The 25,088-nt window shown below is 34.4% G+C and overlaps 1 protein-coding gene across 2 annotated transcripts in view; it reads right to left on the minus strand.

The window, feature by feature from the left end:
* Positions 1-947: 947 nt before the first annotated feature.
* The window catches only part of Nadk2 (NAD kinase 2, mitochondrial), a gene marked incomplete in the record, with an annotated part of 46,339 nt that continues 22,198 nt past the window's right edge, over positions 948-25,088 (minus strand). Inside the window, 8 exon segments of one of the 2 annotated variants that reach the window (XM_013514976.1) lie at positions 948-3,022; positions 5,008-5,131; positions 7,506-7,559; positions 7,684-7,739; positions 12,870-12,965; positions 14,403-14,468; positions 16,653-16,731; positions 23,510-23,646. In XM_013514976.1, coding sequence (XP_013370430.1) covers positions 2,884-3,022; positions 5,008-5,131; positions 7,506-7,559; positions 7,684-7,739; positions 12,870-12,965; positions 14,403-14,468; positions 16,653-16,731; positions 23,510-23,646 — 751 coding nt within the window. 2 annotated transcript variants of the gene reach the window in all.

Here is a 25,088-nt window from a genome sequence, read left to right on the forward strand (position 1 = left end):
ATTTGCTTTAGTTTTGAGCATTAAAATCAATATTTAAGGCATGTTCAGGATAATACTTAAAATATTTTCTATCTTTAGCACCTTTAGTGATTTTCTTAAAAATGCATAAGACTTAACTTTTCATACCTTCCTTAATGTACAAAATTTAATAAGCCTTCTCGCTGACTTATGCAGCCCACCCCTGGAATAGATGTGCTTAAAATCAAAAATAAACTGCATTTGAAAATGCAACTGTTCTTTAGAGCTGGGGATATAGTTCAGTGGCACAGGTGCCTGCCTGGCAAGCACAAAGTACCAAGTTCAATTCCCAGAAGCAAAAAAAAAAAAGTACATTTACTGTTATCCCCACACTACCACACATACATTTCATCACATTGTTGTTAATACTATCTGGTTGTTACATTATCTCTTTTTTTGTACAACTGTCTTGGTATAGATACTATCTTAAGTACCAGGATATACACATTGGCACAATGGAATGAAATTTTAGCGGTTTAAGTTCTACATTATTATTTTCACAGCTGAGCAACAGGTAATGTATTCTTAAATTTCTAACACCTTTTTCAACTCAAGTGAATATTTTACAATAAAATATTTGTATTAGCTGGCTCTATTCTTATTTAAAAAGTGCAATCTGTAAATTTTTTGTACATAAAAGCTATACATTTACTAAAACTTGTAATATGATTCAATATACTGGGGCCAATATTTAAATGGGACATAAGTATGTGACAATTATCTGAAGCATCTACATTTTCTGGGTAAGCGTTTCAATGAAATAATTGATCATCGCTCTGTCGAATATCACAATGAAGGAAGTCTTCAGGGCACAGAATAATACACAATAGTGGGTAAAATGTCTTTTCTTAAAACAGTGTTTCAGGAAAACTTAGTTTCCAAATAATGACCCCATGAGAGTTAAGAAAATAAATGAAGTAAAAAAGAGATAATAATGGTTTAATTTTATTCACATATAGTGACCATTAAAAGCTTAACTCATTCATATAAACATTTTGGCTATTCTAACATCCTGTTTCTCATCTCTTACAAATAAATTCCCACCACAGAGCAGAAGTTCTACTGCAAAGGGAGCATATTAAGAACTGTTAAAGTATGGCATCTGCACAGTTTCACACAGCAGGCCGCCTATTAATATGATACATTTTAACAGATCTATGGTAGCACATGGGCAACCAGACAATCAGTATTCCAGTCAATATCCTTGAGAGATTATTAAATTGGCATTTTTCTCAAGGTATTTTTAAACCTGCTAAGGGAGATTCTATATTGTGGAATTTTAACTTCTTTATAAAGTGGTATCTTACATATTTCATTTTAAGTCCAACAGGAACTTATATCCAAAGCAAAACATTAATTTTTATTTTATTTCCATGTGACTCATGATGTAAATAACTTTCTGTATTTATGCAGATTATTCCTAACTTAAAAAAGGACAACAGACTCTTAGAAGTATACATCAAAATCTAGATTAAATTTTTACCTTAACATTTATTTTTAAAAATTTTTGACAAGAGCAACACGTTAAACACTGGTGGCAAAACTAAGCACTCAAGTTCACTATACATCCTAGCTTCCAAAGAATTTTACTTCTGAGCTTACTGGTCTGAAATTCTAGTTAGAGTATGTTTTATTCATCAACATGTATCCAGCACCTAGTAATACATGATACAGAGTGGGCATTTAATAAGTATGTGTCGGTGACAACAAAAATTTCACCTGTGAGTGAAAAAAACACAACTTTGGATAAATGGCATTTCATTATTCAGCAATACAATTTTTGTGAAAAACTACAGGATAACATTATAAGTAGATCCAAGGATTAAATAAAAATTTCTTCAAGGACTAAAGAAATTCTCATAATGGGGAAAAAAGGGAAGTCATCACATTTTACCCCACAAAATTATTATGTAAAATGTGAAATGTTCAGATAACTTAAACCCACAATACTCAATGAAGCCATTCCAGAATTAATGTTTTACATATTTACTAAAAGAATTCATTCTCCTTATGACAGTATTCCATTTGATAAAAATACTTTTTACAGATTTTGCCCAATTCCTAAGAAACCATGTCTCATCAATTCATTCCCTTTAGTCCCTGAATCCATGTTAAGACACTTTTAAAGACAGAAGAGACCTATTGGACTCAAAATCATCTTTTTAAAAAGATTGTCTGATCTAAAGTAGCTATTTTAGTATATCTGTAACAACATCATGATTATGTCCCAACAGAGGTGTTTTACCTGGCATTATTGAAATTGAGAATGAAAAATGAAAATATTCATCTATAAATAATTTCAAAAATTACTGAAATTTTTAAATCAAAGATCACATCATTGTGTTTTGAAATTAGAAAATTCTTATCACATATAAAAAACACATTTAACCTACTTCAATTAGGTCAATGTCAGGATTTATCAAAATTCTCTATCAAAATTTTTAAAAATCTTTACTTTTAGGTACTATGAAAATAAGCACTTAAATGATAATGTGAGCAATTGCACAAAGAAAGGGAAGAAAATACCACCTGTACAGTTAAAATTTCAAATCCTACACACTTAATCCTTTATTTAAACCTGCTTCTAAATTAAAAAGATACAACACTCTTGGTTACCAATTGTAAATAATAAAAAAAAAAATTCACTGGTCTCAACTCTAATCCGTTTAGTCCATCTACTTTTTCATATCATCACCATCTTTTCTCTATCAGAATCCAACAGAAGAATCTCATTTTCTTTGTTACCTTTGAGCCCAAGGCAACTAGTCTCAGTAATAATAAAAAAAAAAGCTTTATGACTGGTACTCTGTTTCTGCAATAAAAGTATCTTTTCAGTAATCGAAGCTTGTCATCTGAGGAAATCCTTCACTGTTCTAGAAGCACAGTTCGAAGCTCATCTTCTTTATTAATCATCATTGAAGCAATTGCCCCATCATTAAACTCAAAAGAAGTTCCTCCATCCACAACCATGCAGGCATCCCAACAACGAGAACGAACACAAACCCTGGACAGAGAGATATTTCATTAAATATTACGTTTTCCCAAGCCTAACAACAAAATAACTGAACTTTTATCTGAGCTGGCAAATTATTTGGCCTTAATTTCAAAAGCCAAGTAACGTGAGAAAATTCATGACTGAACAATAAGGGGACAATGTCACAGTCTCGTTTGCACATGTTCAGGACAAAGCCATTCACTCAAATATTCAGTGAACAAGTTCAGAAGTGATAGAATTCCAAGGCTATTTTCATATGACTGTTGAGTTATTACAAGTATTTTAAGTCTTGAGCAAGTATTTTTTCATGTAAGGCTTTTGCATAAAGAAAAATATATAAAAGAGGCACCAATTATTAATACAAATTATTAATAGACACACTCCCATTATCCAAGTCAGGAATCAGTGCCCTCTCCCTGCCACTTACCCCTGCGCCTTCCCCTTCCCAAGCATACTCACTATCCTAATTCCATCACTTTAGTAGTAACAGCTCTGTCTGTTCTGGAACTTCACATAAATGGTATTTTAGCCTTTCTCCTTGTACATGGTATCTTCTTCCATACTTTTATTTTTCATTTCCCAGATGAATTTAAGCTCAAGTGCCTTTCCATATGCTTACTGGATACCCCCTTTTGTGAAAATCCTATGACTTGGCCATTCTTCTATTGGACTGGGTTAATGATTCACAGGAATTTGTATTTACAGGTTGAGTATTCCTTTTCTGAAATGCCTGGCACCAGAAATGTGTGAGGTTTCAGATCTTTTCAGATTTTAGAATATTTACATACAAATAATGAGATATCTTATAAACGGACAAATTAGTCTAAACACAAAGTTCACCTATGATTCATATATACTTTACACATAACCTGAATATAATTTTACATCACACTTATAGTGCACCTACATTTTGACTATGACCCATAATATGCCAGGTATGGAATTTTCTACTAGCATCATGGATGTTTTCACTAAGTTTTAGATACTAAAAAATTATAATTTCATATCTTCAGATTAAGGATGCTCAACCTGCATTATATATTCAGCTATGAGCCCATGTTGCATATTGGTCCTGCAGATTTCTTTCTCTCTGTAGCATGCCTTTTTATTATCGGTATCTTTTATTACTGTAAGTTCTCAATTCTAGTGTAATTCAATGCATTAATCATTTGTTGTTCAAGTACTTTTTATGACATGTTTAAGAAACCTTTTCCAATGCCAAAGTACCAAACTATTTTATTACCAAAAATTCAAACATAAAGATAAGTATGTATCTTTCAAGGAATCTTTATAGTCTCACCCAAACTGAGTATAGATTTAATTAATCAAAATTAACTCTCAAATGAATAAGTAAATATCAAGAAAAGTTTTCTTTTTATATCTTACCTGGAAAGAAATCAAATATATACTATAAAAAAAGAATAGTCACATGATAGGTGGCATTTTATAATTAAACTGGCCTTTGCTTCCTGTGAGATGACATTTTCTCATAACTTAAGTTTTCTTGTTAGTTTGAAAAATTAGGCAAAATTTTGTAAATTATATTCATATGGTAATATCTTTCCCCTCAAAAAAAATGAAGCAAATTCAATGTATGGGAATTCATGTTTAGGGAAAAGCTAAAAGAAATGAATCTTACTCTAATTTAGGTTTTATGCAAATATTTATCTTGCTTTTATTCCATAGCTTACTAAGATGATTTGCTTTCTAATCAGTTTTTTTAAACAATCAATTTAACCTTACTGTGTTTTGACACATTAAGAAAACCAACAAATCAAAATCAACCAATTAAGTAACTATGCCTCTTTTCATTAACATTTTAGTTTCTCTGAAGTCGCAGTTTAAATGTATATTAGCTGAGTTAACATAATTCTTCCTTAGTTTCATAGATACTACTTACCCTACCACATAAAGTTTAAATAAATCAGTACTCTTAACACAGCTGTATAATGAACAAAAGTGATAAAAATTGAAGTTAGACCAAGAATGCTTACTTTGAGGAGAAACAACGCTGGCGGCTGCTGGAGAAAACTCGGTTTGCTATTGGTTCTCTGATACTGAAAAGTATTTTTGGTTCTTCTGGACTGTACAGCAGTGACTCATTATATTCATTTGTTACTATAAAGAAAAAATATTAGCACATATGGTGGAGGATGGTCATTTTTGGGAAGTGCAAAACAATAGACGCGATCCTTAATTTAAAAGGATAGTGCTTGGAACTCAACACATACTTCATCAAAAAAAAAAGCACTATAAATGAGGATTAGCTTCGACAAATGACCCACAAAAGCATACAGCACCCACAATACAGCAGAAATAAGTACAGTATAACTGGGGAAAAAACACTACCTACAAAGATAGTAATTAAATTACAAATAGAGGAAATAGGTAGATACACTCAAAGGTATCAAAAGTGGAACATATTCCCCTGCTCCTGTTCTCTCCAGAATACTATGCCACTTTTGTAAGTTAACAGTCTCGATACAAAACAGTCTCAAACAATAATAGGCAATATTCTTTCCCCAGTGAAAGTGTCAAGACTCAAGATATTTTAGAAATCTTTGGGATCTGCCTTCTCTCAAGCCAAGAGGCACATGCAGAACACAACTCTATAAGTCTGGTGTGGTGAGGTGCCCTGTGGTGTCAGCTACACAGGATTCTGAGGCAGGAGAATCACTTGAGTCTAGGAGTTTGAGGCCAACCTAGGCAATATAGCAATATGCTGCCTCAAAAGAAAGGAAGGGAAGGAAGAAGGGAGGGAAGAAAGGAGGAGGAGGAAGGGGAAAAAGAAGAAACTGTGTGAAGAAATTAGGCTTGAAAGAAAGTTCAGTTGATCACTATATTAAAAAAAAAAATTACAAGACTGTCAGATCATCTACTTTATTCATGAAAGTATCATCTAAATTACTAGCACTCAACTTACAATGAATGTTCATCTCTACAAACTCGTCATAACCTGACAACGTTGTAAGCTGAAAATGCACTTGATACACCTAACTTATGAAACCTCACAGTAACACAGAACACTAGAGAGTATGCCCTGTTCATTGCCTCCAGACATGATCACTATACAGTACAATAAAGCCTATTTCCAGCGCAGGAAAAAAATTCAAAATAATAGTTTCTACTGACTGCGTATCATGCACCATCATAAAGTTGAAAAACCACACTTGGCTCTTGAAAAGCAAAATCTAATTCATCCAAGAAAATAAAAATATGCTTCCTTGGGAACACATCACCAAAAATATTATCTATCTGAAAGAAACTTCAAAGGAATAGTTCCAGAAATGTCAAAAGCAGTGATTGTACCACTAGCATTCACTATTGCTTCTGAAGATAGCTAAATCTTCAGACAACAGTCAATAAAAACGTGTGTTTATTAAAAGAAAAACCTATCAGTATATTTTCTATATACCCTTAATTTATATACCTGACATAAACCTCCATCTCTAGGTCTGAATGTGTATATGTACATATGTATGCATGTGTGTGTATGTATCAATTTTTTCTATCTATATATATATAATTTTTAGGTTTGCAATTTTGATTACCACATAGTTGCACATATTTATAAGGGACAACGTGGTATTTTGATGCACACATACATTGGGTAGTGAGCAACGCAAGGTAATTAGCCTGTACTTCACCTTAAACCTTTACTACTAGTTTCCCTTAGTTCACTGAAAAGAAAGCTTTGTCCTATTATCTGTTTATTTCTTCTTTGTAAGTGAATCTTTTTGTCTATGTCTTGTACTCTTCTATTTTTTTTTTTTTTTTTTTGTTTTTCTCCGGTACCGGGAACCGAACTCACGACCTTGCGCTTGCCAGGCAGGCGCTTTTTGCCGCTGAGCTAAATCCCCAGCCCCTGTACTCTTCTATTTTGAAGGTAATGGTATACAGTGTACTGACTATTACTATTCTCTTTTGTTATGATTTTTTTTAATGTTTTCATAAAATAAAGTTTTAAAAAACTTTTACCATTTCTTTAGGGTTACACTCTAAGTTAAACTTCACAATTAAGAGTTAATTATTATACTGTATTGCCTAATTTTGCTGTCTTTGATATAGATTTAATGCTAATGTCCACGATTAAAATAATATTTTTGGTCTCAAATTGAAAGACTAGAATCTACTTTAAGGAGCTGAAACCATGAAAAGCAAAACCACAGGTAAGAGAGAAACCTGCTGCAGTGGCACACAGAATTTAGATACACGTTTTCCATTTGCAAGATACAGACTTTTCTATACTTTCCTATTCCCCAGGATATGTTTATGTTATGTATAATGTTTTGGCATATGTTACTATACTTCATGTACAATATAAATCTACCTTTAATCAGCATACCGTTGAGTTACATTTAAAGGGTTATTGTATTAAGCACATGTTTGAGTCTAAAAAAGTGCTTTGTTAATTAAACAACTACATTATTACTCTCAAAATTGATACAGAACTAAATTAAACTGTCAGTGATTAATATCATTTGCTACTGACCTTTCTCTACCAATTCTCTGTTCAATGGAAGATTCAAATTTCCTTGTCGTTTTGCTGTTGAAAAAGGAATGGGGGATATACCTTCATTAAATACTTTATATAATACCTAATATACAATAACATATATACATTATAATATAATCATGTTATAGCATATAATAGTTGCTCTGCTACTCACCAATATTTAAAACATCTTCCACAGCCTGAGTTGCAACCCTGTTAATATTGAAAGACCTAAAAACAAAAACGTAATTATTTCTTGTTCTAATTCTAAAAATATGCTAAAAATGAAAAGTCTACTTAATATGTAAAAATTTTTTAGAAATTATTAAGACAAGTTATAAATGAACACCACTAAAAACAGATAAATAATGTACTGAGATGGCTATGGGGCAGCCAAGTATTTTCATACTAGGAGGAATGTGGAAATTTCAACTGCAAAGCAATTTATGTACTATCAAAATTTAAAATGGACATATTATGGACATACTCTGCATTCTAGCAATTTATCCTAAAATACATTCCTACATATAATGTGCAAAGACACATAAAAAATATTTACTGAAGCACTATAATTGCACAACAAATATATAGCCATAAGAAGCTGGTTAAATAAATTATACTCATTATGATGTTAAAAAATATAGCTATACATTATGATATGAAAGGATAATCAAAATGTTAATTTTTTGAAAGGCATCTGTGTGTGTGCCCACGCGCACGCATGTAAAATAAAAGATGCTAGTTTTTCACTGTGCAGTGAATTAGTAAGAGTTAACTCCCTAAACTCTCCAATCTTATACTTTCACCTTTAGACAAATGTGAAAACACTCTGGACATTTTAGGACAAGATATAGATCTACAAACTGTTAATTAAACATTTTAAATCATTCACATATTAAACACTTGTGCTAAAAAAATAAATCTAAGATCTGCCCCTTGCCTACTCCATCTTTCACCATCATCTACCCTCCAATTTCACAACCTACCATACCAAACTCATTCCTACCTCTGTACCCTTGCTCACACTTACTACATAGTATGAAGCAAAACACTGTAAGTTTCCTGACTTTCTTATTCAGTAAATATGTGTCTCACTAGTATTACTGTTCACACTACAAAGCATGAGGCACTTACTGCCTGGCTCAGGGAAAGGACTCCATAATAAACAAAAAACTGTTAAAAGAAAGGAAGATTTATGAGTCATATTCTACTTCTTCTGAACACCCACATTACTGACTGTAGAATGCTTAGGAGCATTCCTTATTTTAAAATCTAAAAGCCATACAAAAACAAATTTATTATTAGAGTTCTAATGAACTAAAATAAACATCACAATGATTTAGTGACTAATACCTCTTTATGGTAAACACAGAACTCTTATAAAAACCTGTTATAATGTTCCAAAACTATGAATTATTAGGGATACTATAAGCCAACCCTAAATAAATTCTCTGAGTTGGCCTTATATTAATTTTCTATGGTTGTAACCAGGACTTTAGCCAGTTTAGTCTACCTTTAAGAGCAACAGGTTATGCTCTACATCAAAGACGTACTAAAAGTTCACCTCATAAAAATGCCCTCTCAGCTAGGCTTATAATCTTGGACAGGTGTTAAAAACTGCAAATTGCAGGCCAGCTTGGGCAGCTTAGTGAAACCCAGCTCAAAATTTTTAAAATAAAAAAATACTGGGCATGTAGCACTTGCCTAGCACTAGGCACTGAATTCAATACCCAGTATCACAACAGAACACAACACAACACAAAACAAAACAAAATTAACCCCTATTCCTGACCTTAAGTCTGACAGGGCAAAATATATGCAGGAGGAGGACTGGAAGCAGCCTTAAGAAACTAACTGAAATATGTAATTGCATTCTGTAGTACTTCTCCAAGTGTGTGGGGTAAACCATGTAGCACACTGGCCAGAAGACCGAGATAAAGGACAATTCATTTACTCTTCAATATGACTCCTACATCTGAACCCTGTAAAATAATTTTTGGAAAAACAAATACGGGATTTTCCCAAACCCTTCTGTTTTCCCTGGACACATAGTTAGGCTTTATTTTCTAGCCCCTCTCACCATATAACCCTGTGAGTTCTAGTTAAGAGTCAGAGTGGACATGATGGGCAGCACTTCCACGCCTTGCTCACCAGTCTCCCTGGGGGCCCGGCCTCCATGGTCTTTCTTTTTCTGTGGCTTGACATAAATGAACACATTGACCTCAAGAGCCATGTTCAGAAGATAGCAGAACCAAGGGTGGAAAGAGTCTGGCTCCCTGAACCGCCACTTGAAGGAAAGCCACCTACCAATTACCCACTCTGTACTTTATGGGAATAGAAAATAAACTTCTATTATGTTGAGCTATTATGTTAGCACAACTAGCTTACCTTGAGTTACACATTTCCCTATATTCAAAGCAGACACTGACATGGTCACACACACACACAAAAAAAAAACTTTACTTCCTCAAAAAAACAGGAAAAGAAATTAGACTATCCTAACCTTTTCTTCCCAGTGACTCCTCAGAGCTTTATAGTTTATAAAGCTGTCTCTGATTTAAATCTTGACTTCACCATTTATTAGCCACATGGCTTTGTGCAAGTTAACTTATGACACTTTACACTGTTAAGGCAAATAAATCACCTACCTCCAGAGTATTTGTGATAATTTAAATAATGTAATCACATGGAACCAAAAAAGGATTCAGAAGTGCTAAGTGATAAAATTAAACTATGATGTACAGAAATGTACACATTTCTCCCAAGGCCCTCTTGCTCCTGAGGTTCTTTCTCTCTTTGCATTTTCCAAAGAAGAAAGAACAAAAGATCTACCTCAGCAAAAAACTCATCAATAATGTGAAGGAAGAGGGCAAAGTGCTAGAGGCCAATAAGGTGCTCAGGGCACAGAGCTTACAGATAGGGTGTGGAATTCTACACTAAGTATAGACATTAATGAGAGATTTTAATGAACAACAGACAAGGCTGAAATTCTAAACTCAGCCTTACTCAAATGTAACATGTCACCATGGTTACAACATGCATCTCAATGCAAAGGGCTGGGTTCAATCCTCAGTACAGGGTGGGGTTGTTAACAGTGATTGTTAGTCTTTATGTTCTTATCATGACTGAAAACTTGACAACTATCTAAATTACAATACACACGTTTGAAAAAGTCCAAGTATATACAGCAAAAGCACTGTTTCACTAGGAGAACCAAGTTTATCTTGATAGTTTCCCAGTTCAGTAAAACTGCTATGATTTGAGTATGATTCCTAAAGTTCATGCATCAGAAAATCCCCAATTCAACAGCGCTGAGAGAAACTGAGGTGATTAGATCACAAGGGCCCTGCCTGCATAGTGCATTCATGTTCTTAACTCGGGGTGGGTTCCTGACAGAAGGGTGAGTTCAGGCCTCTCTTGCATCTTCTACCATAGGAAAAAGCAGCCAGAAGGCCCTCACCAGATGCTGGCACTGTGAAAACAGACTCCCCAGCTAACTTTGAGAAGTCTCTGTTCTTTAAAAATGACCCATTCAGTGGTAGTGTTACAACAGTAAGAAACAAGATAACAATGACTCAACTTTCAAGTGTGTGACTTCTATAGATGTCTCAGAACCCCTCCTCTCCATTTAAAAGCCGACTTTCCCTTGTGGGCTGCACAAGTAACAGTGACAGTGAAAAGTGCCCGCAAGCATACTGTGCTTGTATCCAAGTTGTCATACTAGTTGTGTGGCTTGGCTTAAACTGTTATCCTTGTTGACCTTCAATGCCTCCCCCTCACACACACACTCCTTATTGGGGATTAAACCCAGAGCCTTGCTCTGAGCTACATCCCTCCTGCCCACTCTCTGCTGAGACAGGACCTCACTTCGTGGCTAAGTTGCCCCGGCTGGGCTCCAATGTGCAGTTTTCCTCTCTCATCCTCACTGACAGCTGGGATTACAGGCTCATGCCATCAGACCCAGCTCACTTCAACTTCTTTCTTATAAAAATGGATAGTGCTGTATCCTTTGAGGATTTTTGTAAGGATCAATGCAAAGTATGCAGCACAATGCAAAGTAGCAGGGGATGAATAACTTACAACACGTAAAATAGAAACTTACAGAATCTCAGAAGTTCAGAAGATAAAGTAATATTATATCTATTCCACGTTGCTCACCTTCCAGATAAAGAAACTTATACAGGGTTACAAAACCAGGTAGTGGTTTAGTCAGCTCTCCTAAGTGCTTTTCATTTATACCACTGTGCCCATTTTAATGGGTGAGAAGACTGGGGGAAGACAAGGGAAATAATTTCTAGAAATTGTCCTGGGAACAATTTCGAATTCTCATTCCAGTTTTCAACAGTAGTATACTGTGTTCCATAAAAAAAATACTATCATGATAAATTAAAGCTGTTAATTGTAATGTTTTTAATTTAACCTGAGATGGTTATAAAATAATTTTATAGCATATTAGATGGCTAAATTTATTTTTTCATATAATTAGAAAAGTCATTTTAGAAACTTATCATTTTAATTCATCATATAAAATATTTGCGTTTTTTCCAAGAAATTATTTTATTTAAGACTAAGTTATTGCTTTAAATACTTGTTTTTTTCCCCCAAACATTATTTTGTTTGGCTAGGTTTTTTTAAAGATGTAAAGGTACTTAATTCAATGCATGAATAAAATGATAAGACACCTGAAAATCACTTCAAAAGAACATAGGTACGTTTAGGATACTCCACCCTAAAAAGCAGCAGCAACAACAACCACCACCAAAAGGTACACGTTGATAATTACTGGGCAGCCTAGTAGATAATAAGGATTCATTATAATATTTTGTCTATTCTTATATAAAGAAAAACACCAGTCACCAGTTCAAATCCCTCAGGTTGCTCAAACCAGCTAGATTTTAGCACATTAGATAATAAAGACAGGTGCTATAATAGCACTGAGAAAAGTGCTAGGGAAAGGCAAAAGAGGGATTACTTCATTGCTTATGAAAGAAACAGTGTTAATGAACATTTCCTAAAGAGAATGACATTTGAAGACTGACTTTTTAACTAGCGGATGCAAAGTAGAGAATGTTCAGATATTCAAAGCAGGAAAAAACTGCACTGAGAGAAACAAAAAGCCAAGAGAGAACAAACCATGTGCTGAGAATTCCAAGTAGCCTGCTGTGATGCCCTCAGGGTGCTGATGGGTAGGGTAAGGCTAGGGCAGGAACAAGGACAGTAAGGTACCCAGTGGATGAACGGAGCAGAAACTGGGTCACCTACGTAACACAGAGCTACCTCATGCATACTAGGGCCTTAGATGCACCAATATGAGATATCAAACAAATTGCGTACTTAAAATATTTCACAAATCTTACTTACCAGGCCTTTGATCCTGTCCCAGTACACAAATTGAGCCCTGAACTCTTCTGTTTTTCCCACGGGCCATCATCCACTGAGATCTCATAGTAGGATGCCCTGTGAACACAGAACATAAAACTGTTTCCTGAGCTACAGCTCACAGTAAACAAAACAGACATATCTTTTTCACAACTGATAAAATCTAAGTAAGTCAGCTTGACCGAGACATATCTTCTTAGTAGACACACACATTATGCCTCTAATTCCAAAGTTAAGTGAAAAAGTTAGAAGAAAAACTTTTTGTATGTCTGCATGCCTTTCTGATCTCTACATGCTCTTCTGTATCAATACTTTAATACATCAAACAAGAGCTTGTCCATTTTTGGCTAGCATTGCTGCTACCACTTTTGTGAATCTCATATATACAAAGCTTCATTTCAGAATTCAAAAAGGAAAACAGCATTCTCTGGTGAGTTTCATTTTCATGGCTAGTCCTTGTCATATCTAAATCTGTATCTTTAAGTTACCAATCATTTCCTCTAAATTCTTGTTTCTTCAGTTATAACTATATGTTAATGTACTTTTTGAGTTGGCAGTAATCTAACAGTGATAAAAAGCTATAAAGAAAATTCTTGGTCACTTTAGATTAGCAGACAAATCAGAATAAAACTAATTTCTTTCTTTCTTTTTAGAGACTGGGTCTCACTATGTTGTCCAGGCTGGCCTTGAACCTATAATCTTCCTGCCTCAGCCTCAGCAATGCTAACAAGGGTGTACCACCACACCCAGCTTGAACTAATTTCTTAAGAGATTAACATTCCTTAGACTATTTCATAAGTATAACTTAAGTAGGTTTTCTGATACTAGCAAAAATGGCACTGTTCTTTAACCCCAAAATAATTTCTACCTATTCAAAGAACATTTGAACTACATAAAAGCCTATTTTGTAAATTCTATCTTAAAATAATGATATCACTAGTCAATGCTAGATTATTTGTTCTCTATCAACTAAAAAAAAAAAAAAAAATCAAACCCTTAGTAGAGCTTTTCAAAATAATGAAACTATTAGACACTCTGCAAATATGAACACTCTATAGATAAACTTTATTCTAACCCTTATAATTTCTCCTGTAAGATCTTACTTTGTGAGGGTTACACATGAAACAATTCTTTAACATTTTTCCTCTGAAGTTAACATTCCTTATAAAAATGAGAGACAGCAGGCCTAATATTCATTTAACCTACTTCATCGCTGTAAGTCTTCTTAGAAAATGCACATTAGGAACCTATTACTTACAGACAAGCTAGCCAAATCCACAGAAATGGCTAGCACCATGGCAGTGTTAAGTAGTAACAAAAGGAATTAGAAGTAAATTGGAAAGAGTGGAGGAAAAGCAGAACTGGAGAGAAAGAAAAGCATAGTCAGGTAAGAGATGCTGAGTCCAAAACGAGCAAATTTAGTGTCATTCTCACATGCATGTTTATTGAGATTAGTTAATTGACAGAATTTTTGTTTGGGGGAGAGTATTTTTTTAAGGCAGCAATAAAACTCACAGTCCCTTTAGGGTGGGGATAGTTCTTCTTAAACTGTCCACTGCTACAGCCCAAGAATAAGACATTCTAGGTTAGAACAAATAGGGGAAAAGAAAAAAAAAATCGGGCTTTTAAAATGTTCTTGTATCTAAGAACATTATAAATGAGGCAGGAATAATATTGCTGCACTTCATATTTCCAAGCAAAGCACTTAAGTTTTAGGAACATAATAAAGCCTCAATGCAGAGTATAAACTCATAAATAATGGGCGTATACAATAGTTTTGATGCTAAATATATGACCTTGGGCAGGTTGTTTGAACCTTCCAAGTGTCAATATGTTCACTAGTAACTTTCTCATAGGAATGCTGTAAGCATTAAATGAGATTACATAATATAAGCTTGACACACAGCAGGCAAATAAATTTTCATTTTCTTTCTGACTAATCATTACAGAATCTTTCTAATCCCTTTGGTAGTTACGATGTGTTCGATAGTATCAGAAGCCCACCCAATGCTGCCCTTATTTTAATAAAGATATTAGGTGAGGCATCAAAAAACACAAAAGGCAGCAGCATCAGAAACCACCCTATGGGACTTCACTGATCCCCCAAGTGTAGCAGCTAACCCCAGTTTTCCTCCTTTTATAAGTTATTTTTTAGTAAGTACAAAGTATAAAGCATTGCTAGTAAAGGTTCTCAGAGCAGTTAACTACATATTTAAAATATAGAAACAGAATAAAATAAACCATTAAGTGGCTTGCCTAGAGGGAGCATAAACTCACAAAAACATTTTACTTTATTCATCCATTTAACCTAATGGAGTTTCTCCAATCTCATTTAGAGTACTTGTTCTCTGCCTTATGCCTTTGGTAGTACAATAATGACTAGATTATATCACTAATCCGAGTTACATCTCCTCTCTCTCATCACACGACACTATTACTCATCTCCATACTGCTTCAAACTTGATGTCACAGAAAACTTTATAGATAACAAAAGTGTTACCTATGTTAAAATAAACTTTACATTTTACTGTATTTTTAATTTCCTAAAATTTTATTTCTTTGCAAACAAACTTTCCTTTTAATACTAAAATTGGTTAGGATTGGCTAGTTATTTTAAGCTGCTAACTATGTCACACATACAGCTTTACAAAAAGAAATTTGGTCAACAATTGAAGACTAGTTATATTTAAGTTAAACAAAATAGATGTGAGCAGTAATGAAGTACAATTTCATACTCCTAATAAGGAACTATAGTAACTTTAAATTTTGCTAATAATTGTTACAATCTCAACCTGTCAATACTCAATACACTTGCTTTCTGATGTGTTACACTAAAAAGGGTACATCACCACCTATACAGCATTCCCATCAAAATTGCCTACTCTGAGTCAGGCATGGTGGCACACACCTTAAATCCCAATGCTTGAAAAACTGACTGAAGTAGGAAGATTTCAAATTCAAGGCCAGCCTGGGCTACGCAATGAGACCCTGTTTCAAGAAAAAAGAAAAAAGAAAAAAAAAAAAAAACCTAATCTTATAAGGCAGCGAAAAAAGTCATACAAATCTAAAATAAGGGACGTTCTGCAAACCAAATGGCTTAGATTACTCGAAAATATTGGTGCAATAAATGACAAAAGAAGAATGGAATTAAGGCATTATTCTTAATTTTAAAGAGCCATAATGCAATGAATGAGTCTTGACTGGATCCTGAATAAAAACAACAAACAAATCAACTTTAAAGGATACTAAGACAATTACTGGAGAAATTTTATTTTTTTATTTTGTTTATTTTTTGACACAAGGTCTTATTATGCTGCCCAGGCTGGCCTTGCATTCCTAGGATTCAGTGATCTCCCTCAGCCTCCTAAGTAGCTGGGACACCTGGCTCTAGTGGAGACATTTAAAGGACTATCTTTAAAAGTTTTGTAACAATTGCAAATACATGTCTAGTGCATCATACTCTATAAACATTTACAAAACATCTACATAGTAGATTAAAGGTCCTAGAAAGTGATACAGTAAAGAAACCTACGTAATTCAGCTTAATGTAGGGTTTTATCAACTTTTTTGGTCACAGAATGCTATTTTCCCTGAATATGCATTAATGGGTATGATGGTTTTGAAAATATTTCATTTAATACTTAATAGGTTGTTTATACAGTATAAATTATTTAAAAATCTTAGGCAAGATGTAGAAATTAAATAAATATCCAAAAAAATCCTACAGTATTAGATTCCACACTCAAGATCACAGTTTAAAAGTACCTGGATGACAGACTCTCCCCAATGAAGACTTCATTTAGTGCTCTCACTGGCAAAAGCTGGGGTCCTGAAACCTCAGACCCTGAAGTAAAGGGGAAGAAAAATCCAAAATAGGTTGTTAAATTTTAGAAATGTTACATAAAAATTATAAAACATTAAAACTTTTATAGTTTCAATAGAATCTACCTATTCTAAAGTATCCATAATATAAACCTTAGCGACATCTAACCTTACACCAACAAATGAAGATTCTATCTCTCCAAAATAAACTTTAATTCTATTTGAAACAATTTCTTAAGAGTGATAAAACATATTATCCAATTCATAACATTCCTGTCATAGTTTTACCTTGAAAGCTTTAGTGGTAGAACTGACCAAGTACTTCCAAAGAAGCACCATCTTAGATTTAAGCAGCAAATTACAAAAATCAAACTATATATGTTAAGAGATCATTAATGTCTTGTTTTTGTTATTGTTTTCCAATAGAAAACCTCAACAGTATTTTTAGCACCAGCAGCACTGGAGAAAATACTGCCCCATCTCTCTTCAGGCCTCTTAAACTATATCAGTTTTTCTTCTTTCAAACTACAAGATTGTGTGCACAGTTTAACTAATTTTCTGTGATTATTTAAACATCACTCCATCACAGAAAACCACCTAAAGGACTCCTGATGCCTTCTGATTCAAAAATGTGATTGTCATCTTCCTAGTGTCCTTTACTTTTTGTCTGTTACCAGCTTCCAACTAGAAACGCCATCTTTTCATCATCAGTGGTAGCAGATTTATTGCCCGCAGTATCCCACCAAGCAAGCACCATGGGACAACTTCACTTTGCTGTTCCCTCCAAAACTTCTCCTAAGTCAACATAGGCAGCCTCCAAGACAGCAGCAGTGAATCTTGCCTCATGGCACTCGCCCTTGTGACGAGACACACTCTCCCACATCATACCAGCATTGCCCTATGTGACCAATAAAATGTCAGAAGTGACGTCATATAGCACTTCTGAGAGTACATTAGAAAAGACACTGTGGCTTCCATCATGTCTCTCTTCTTCTCTCAGCTCACTTGCTGTGAGGGAAGACATGTCTAAAGACATGGCCTTTGGCTAGGTCAGCTTGGACAGAACTGGAGCCTCCTGCCAAAAGCCACATGATGAGCTGAGAAGGAGATCCTCCAGTCCCAGTGACATCTGCATATAGTATTGCCATCCTAGTTGACAGCTTGACCTCACCTCCTGAGAGACCCTGAATCAGAACTGGCCAGAACTGGTGCCTGCATTCCCGAGCTTTACAATCTATGGGAGATTATAAATATTTATGCTTAAAATGCTAAATTGTGGGGAAATTTGTTATACAACAATAAAGATCTTATACACATTAGATACCTATACACTAAAAAACCACCACTGTCACCAACACAATCACTGATCTATTCTCCTCCGAGTTGCTAACCTGATTATTATATTTGTCTGTTCACATGTTTATTAATGTGACCATTCGTTATATTTTCCTCATGTCTTTTGGATCATAACTGCCTAAAGGGAACTCAACTATTCTTTCACATTCAAAACGTTATTATAATACCAATGACCCTTGAACATTTATTTGCCTAAATTATAAGTTCAGTCTCATAATACAGAAAAGAACCTGACACAAAAAGCTAAAAAAAAGACTTTGTGTTCTGTGTTTATCAAATTTAACTGCACTTACAAAAGGCTAACTTTTGAAACTGTCTGAATTTGCTATTAGATATATTCATATTCTCATGTCTGACAGTTTTATAAATGTAGAAAGTGATACTTCTTGTTTAAATTACTCCCCCTTAAAGTAATTACTAATGGAATTTATTTCAGATCTTCATCCCCAGATTTTCTACACATGCTGAACTGTGGTACTCACTAAATATTACTAATAAATAAAACTCTCACCAAACTGTACCTATATATTTCTCCTTTATATTATCTTGACTTTCTACCTCTATTCTCATTTTCTCTAATTTTATTTTGCATATATTTTATTATGTATGCTCGTGAAATTTCATCTCAAAAACATTGTCAAATGAATAAAATTGCTTCAAATATCATTAATCATCTTGATTTTGTTTATATTTTCATGCTAATTGACTACCAAACCTTACCCAATCACAAAACTATTCAATAACTTGTTTCAGTGGGACACTCTATCTAAGAGAATGTATTACAAACTTACAATTTGTATTTCTAAATACAGACTTGTTAAACTAATGAGAGAAACTACTAGAATTATACCATCCTGTACAATTCTCCCCACATTCTCATATTGCAAGACTATTTCTGGGTCTACTTTAGGTGGAATCATGTGACTGGTAATGGCCAATGGAATGAGGGCAAAAGTAATGAAAAAAGCCTGGCCCCTAAAACTTAGTACCTTCCATGCTCTCTGTATTATTCTCCCCACAAGATACTGAAGATCCAGTAGAACACTCAGAGGCCTGAGAACATGGGCAGAGCCACTATCTGGAAGAAGGCTGGGCTACCTGGACACCCCCTGGATAGTGAGATGAGCAAGAAAGAAACTTAAAATTGCATTAAATCACTGATATACTTGGTATTATTTATGAAACCAATTCACCTTTCCAAATTAGTATGACTAGCTTGCAAATAATAAAGCTACAAGTTATTTTGAGTTGTTCATATATTCTAGATATTAGTCCCTCTTCTGAGGAACAGCTGGCAAAAATTTTTTCCCACATTGTGGGCTGTCTCTTCACTCTGTTGGTGGTTCCTCTAGCTGTGCAAAAGCTTCTAAATAAAATGAAATCCCAATTTTTGATTCTTTGTGATAGCTCCTGTGTGACTGGGGTTTTTTGTTCATAAAGTCTTTGCCTACACCAACGTCTTCAAGAGTTCTACCTATTCTATCTTCCAGCAGATTTAGTGTTTCCATTTTAATATTTAGATCTTTGATCCATTTTGATTTTAGTTTAGTGCATGGTGAAAGGTATGGATCTAATTTTAATCTTCAGCATGTGGAAAGCCAGTTTTTCTAGCACTATTTATTAAAGAGGCTATCTTTCTTCCACTGAAGGTGTTTGCCTCCTTGTCAAAGATAAGGTGTCCAAGTATGTCTGGAGTTGTTTCTGCATCTTCTAGTCTGTTCCACTGATCCTTGGTTCTGGTTTTTGTTTGCCAGTAGCATGCTGTTTTTAATCACAGTAGCTTTGTAGCATTGTTTCAAGGCAGGGATTGTGATGAACCCTGCCTTGCTTTCATTGCCCAGGATTGCTTTTGCTCTTCTGTATCTCTTCTGGTTCCAAACGAATTTTAGGATTGTTTTCTCCAATTCTGTGAGATATGCTATGGGAATTCTGATAGGGATTGCATTAAATGTGTGTAACAACTTTGGAAGTAAGGCCATCTTCACTCTATTGGTTCTTCCTACCCAAGAACAAGGGATAGCTTTCCATTTTCTGATATCATCTTCAACCTCCCTTTTCAGTGTACTGTACTTTTCACTGTTTAGTCTTTTACTTCATTCTTTAAACTGATTCTAGGTATTTCATTTTTTTGGATGCTATTGTGAAAGAGACCCAGTCCAAAAATGGACATCTGAAATGAACAGACACTTCTCAGATAAAGAAGTAGAAATGGCAAATAAATATATGAAAAAGTGTTCAACATCACTGGTCATTTGAGAGATGTAAATTCAAACAACACTGAGATTCCATTTCACCTCCCTCCCAAAAGAATGACTATCATCAAGAAATCAGCTAATAACAAATGCTGGTGGGTCAGTGGGAAAAAGGAACCCTTTTCCACCTCTTTTGGGAACTGGTGCAATCACTGTGGAAATCTGTGGAGATTCCTCAAAAAACGAGGCCTGCAAGTTCCATTTAATGTAGCTATTCTCCTTCTTGGTATCTTCCCAAAGAGAATTAAAAGCATCATACCACAGCAATATATGTATACCCATGTTTATGGTGGCACAGTTTATAATAGCTACATCTTGGAAACAGCCCAAATGCCCATCAACCCATGAATGGATAAAGACGACGTGGTTTTTTTATACAATGGAGTACTATTCTGCCATAAAGAAGACAAGTGTCAGGCATCTCTAGCGAAATGGATGCACCTGAGACCGTAATCTTACAAATCAGACACACACGTTAATACCTCATGGTTTCTCTGGTGTGAGAAACTGAAAGCATAAATGAAGATCAAAATGCAAAATAGATATCGTAAAATGGGAAGAAAATGTTCAAACAACAAGGGGAGTAGGGGTAGCGTGGAGACGGGACAAGAAAAAAAGAAGAGAAGGAAAAAATGGAAACAAAATTTCTGTGAAGAAGAGGAGCGGGGCTGAAGGAAGGACAGGGAAATGAGAAAAAAAAGAAGCAGCAAGATACACCAGGTACAGGTACAAATTCCCTATGATGAATGTTATCTCTATGTATATCTAAAACGTACCAATAAAATAAACAAAAAAATTTGTTAAAAAGTAACCAATTACATGATTAAAACATGTTCTTAATAAAGAAAATAAATAAATCAACCCTACTGTACTATTCTGAAGTTATTACTGGTAATAAAAATGAATTTTTCTTCAGTAATTTGTACATAAATATAAACTACGTAAAGACAGGATATCCTATATAAAATAGAAAATTTCATTTATAGCTAGGCATGGTGTGCATACCTGTAATCCCAATTATTTGGGAGGCTGAGGCAGGAGGATCACAAGTTTGAGGCCAACCTAGAGAACTAAGTGTAATCCTATCCAAAATTACCAAAAAAAAAAAAAAAAAAAAAAGCTAAAGATGTAGCTCAGTGCTTCTTATGCTGGAAAAATTTGTTTCCATTTTTAAAAGTTATATCGTCGCTTTTTTAAATTGAAAGGTTAAAGCAGGATTTTTTGTCCTAAATTAGAAAGTTAATTCCAGAATCACTTACGTTAGTATATTTATAATCTAAACTTATTCTATATTAAAAAATCCCACATGGAAGCTTCTTAGGAAATGTTTCCAGGCAACTTGAAAAGAATATAAATGGGAAATACAATATGTACCCTGAAATTGTTTTAAATTTTTTTCTCAAAAAAATGAAGATACAAAAAAACCCTAACAACAACAAAAAAAAAAACAGTCCTATAAATTACTGTCTAATATTGTACTGGCAAATACCATATAATTGTTATTGACAATAACAGTAATATAATTATAATAACAATGTTTAACATAGCTTTCAAGAAATCTAAAGTTATCCTAATTCCAAATCCTTTAAAACTCCTATATAAAATAACCTGCTCCAGGGGGCTGGGGATTTAGCTCAGCGGCAAAGCGCCTGCCTGGCAAGCGCAAGGTCGTGAGTTCGGTTCCCGGTACCGGAGAAAAACCAAAAAAAAATAACCTGCTCCAATCACCACCACCACCTCCTCTTCTCCGGAAGCTGTTTCTTCTCTAGTACTGCACTCTACTACCACTAATTATGCTGAAAACTGGGGGTTCTTTCAATTCAGATTCTTCCGTACATTTTGAGAAATTTTCCTGCATTACTGTTTTAGTTAGAACATTTTCTTTTTGTAGAACTATCATTAATCAGGTTTAAACATCCGCATGTTTAGCCATCACTGACTAAGTTTATATGTATTTGTTTTGGGGGCTTTTTTGTTTTCTTCTGTACAGGGGATTGAGCCCTGGGTTTCTAGAATGCCAGGCAGGTGCTCTACCACTAAACTACATCCCTATTACCTTTTAAAGACAGGTACACTATATAACCTCTCACCAAATTGCCCCCAGACTGGCCTCAAACTTGTGATCCTCCTGCCTTAATTAAGCCTCCCAAATAGCTGAGATCATAGCAATGTGACACTAAGGCTTGCCATAATTGTTTCTATATATAAAATATTAACTTGCTTTATAAACTAAACCCAGTGAATCCGAGTCATGTATCTGAGCAGTGAATCTCTGTATGCCAATCTCCGTTTTCCTAATATTGATGAAAAGCACCAATTGTTTGGACGTAGCAGTAACATGTTCAAGTAAGAAATACAATAAAATTTGTAAGTATGACTTTAAGGTCTTAGAATTTATTGAAGACTCTAAAACAATGATGAACATAATTTCTGTGCAGTAGTAGTACTAAGCATTAAACCCAAGGAGCATTTTAGTTACTAGAAAAAAGTAGGAAAATACAGCTAATAACCCATAAATTAGCTCAAAACTGAGAATTCACCTTAACCCTCATTAAAAAAAAAAACCTGCAAATTTTCTTTTCCTAATATTCCCCTTAAAACACTTCAAACATTAAAAACTTAAGTCTAAGATGCAAAATCTCTTAACAAAAAGGTTCTATTCAATAACTATCACTATGGTAAATATAATTAAGCATAAACCACATAAAATGTATAATTATCATGAATTCTTCCACAGATCATTTTATCTCTACTCTTTGTATTTGTTTTGTTTTGTTTTTGGTATTTCAAAGATTAAGGCAAAAAAATCTTTCTTAGCCATCAACTATCCTATCAGTTATGTTATGTTCCTCCTTAATCAACCAGTTTTCAAACCTGCCCTAGAAATATGTTATGTTTATTTTGCAGGGATTATCTTTTTTTTGTTGTTTTTCTTCTGGTACCAGGAATCAAACTCATGACCTTGCGCTTGCCAGGCAGGTGCTTTGCTGCTGAGCTAAATCCCCAGCCCTGTTATATTTATTTTGGATTCTAATTATAATACATTTTACAACAAAGTAGTTTAATGTACTTTGTTAAGTGTTGTTAGTGGCACTAAAATAAGTTTACTACGGGTAAATATTATTACCTCAAAAAATCAGAGGTCAAAAGAACTATATGTTCTGCTCCCAAACCCACTCTAAATCCACCTACTTTCATTATTGACTCTCTCAATGTTGAAGGCTCTGCTATGCTGATTCAAACTCAGCTGCTGTTCGTGAAGGTCCACAGGAACGGGGTTGATGCCAGTCCCTTCAAGATATAACCTGATACGCTGCCTCCATAACCACCTTAGGAAAGCCAGCGAGAAGAAAGCTACGTTAAAACACAATATACTAAATTAAGGATTGGACATTATAATAATTTCACCAAATTAAAAAATACATATTAAAAAATAGGCATTCTATGAATGAATTATACCTGAAACAACTAAACACCCCCTGGGTTACCATTCAATGAGAGATCAGGATATTTATTTCTCTGCTCAATTATACTGAAAGTATCTAAAGTTTCTGTATAAAATCTTCCAAGTGACTTGAATTAAAGTCAAACTTTTTATTAAGAACCCATTAAGTCTAAGATATTGAGCTCATCATAACCTTGAGTTTTACACAGTAAGAAAACATACAAACAAAAAAGCATTCTGGAAGTAAAATACCATGTTAAGTGGCTGGATTGGATAAAATCCCCCCCAATTCCACAATGATGGGTTTAATAAAAGAGATTAAGAACAAATATAACATCTCTATTACACTTAATGTTTTAAACAATATTTTGATAAAAGTAAAAAGGAATTAAGCTTAATTGATTTCAAAACCAATAGTACTGCTTCAAAACCAGTGGGCCAGATTCAGCTTGGTAATATACGAAACTAAATTCCCTCTGGGATTATAAATTAGTCACTTCTAGAGGTACCAGATTTCTTACATCATGAGAAATTAGAATCACTAATAATAAAGTGATTCTAGAAAAGTGAATTATTTTTGAGGTGCAGCTGAATGGGAGGAATGTTTTCTTATGTTCTATGTTTCAGTAACTGAGTATTTCAAAATAGTTAATAGCACTGTGAATGTTCCCAATACAAAGAAATAATAAATGTCTGAGGTGACAAATATACCAATTACCCTGACCTGATCACTGGATACATGTTTTGAAATGTAACACTGTAGCCAGGCATAGTGGAGCATACCTGTAACCCCAGCACTGGGAGGCTGAGGCAGAAGGATTGCTACAAGTTTGAGACCAGCCTAGGCTATGCAGTGAGTTCAGGGGCAGCCTGAACTTTATAGAGAGACCTTGTCTCAAAAAAAAAAAAAAAAAACCCAAAAAGTAACATTGCACCGAGCAAATATACACTATGTGTCAATTAAAACCAAGTTCTAAAAACTTAATACTATTTTCTAAATATTCGGAGAAAAAAACTATAAAAAGTAGTTCAACCTGGCTCTCTCACATATAAGGGGCTAACCTATCTCAGCATCTCCCTCCATCTGCCTCTTTTCATGACAGTCTGACCACTGAACATATTAAGTAAAAGGAACATTTTAAAAGTCTTAACCCTACGAGTTAACAAACAATCTGCAAGACAGAGATGGCTGCATTAAATATTCAATCATCCATTGGTTACTGGATCAAAGATGAATATAAAAATATAAAATCTTAGCTGGGCATAGTGGTACATGTCTATAATCCCAGCACTTTTCGAGGCTGAGGTAGGAGAATCACAAGTTTA

The sequence above is a fragment of the Chinchilla lanigera genome, unplaced genomic scaffold, assembly GCF_000276665.1.
Source record: "Chinchilla lanigera isolate Chin_1 unplaced genomic scaffold, ChiLan1.0 scaffold00025, whole genome shotgun sequence".
NCBI lineage: Eukaryota > Metazoa > Chordata > Mammalia > Rodentia > Chinchillidae > Chinchilla > Chinchilla lanigera.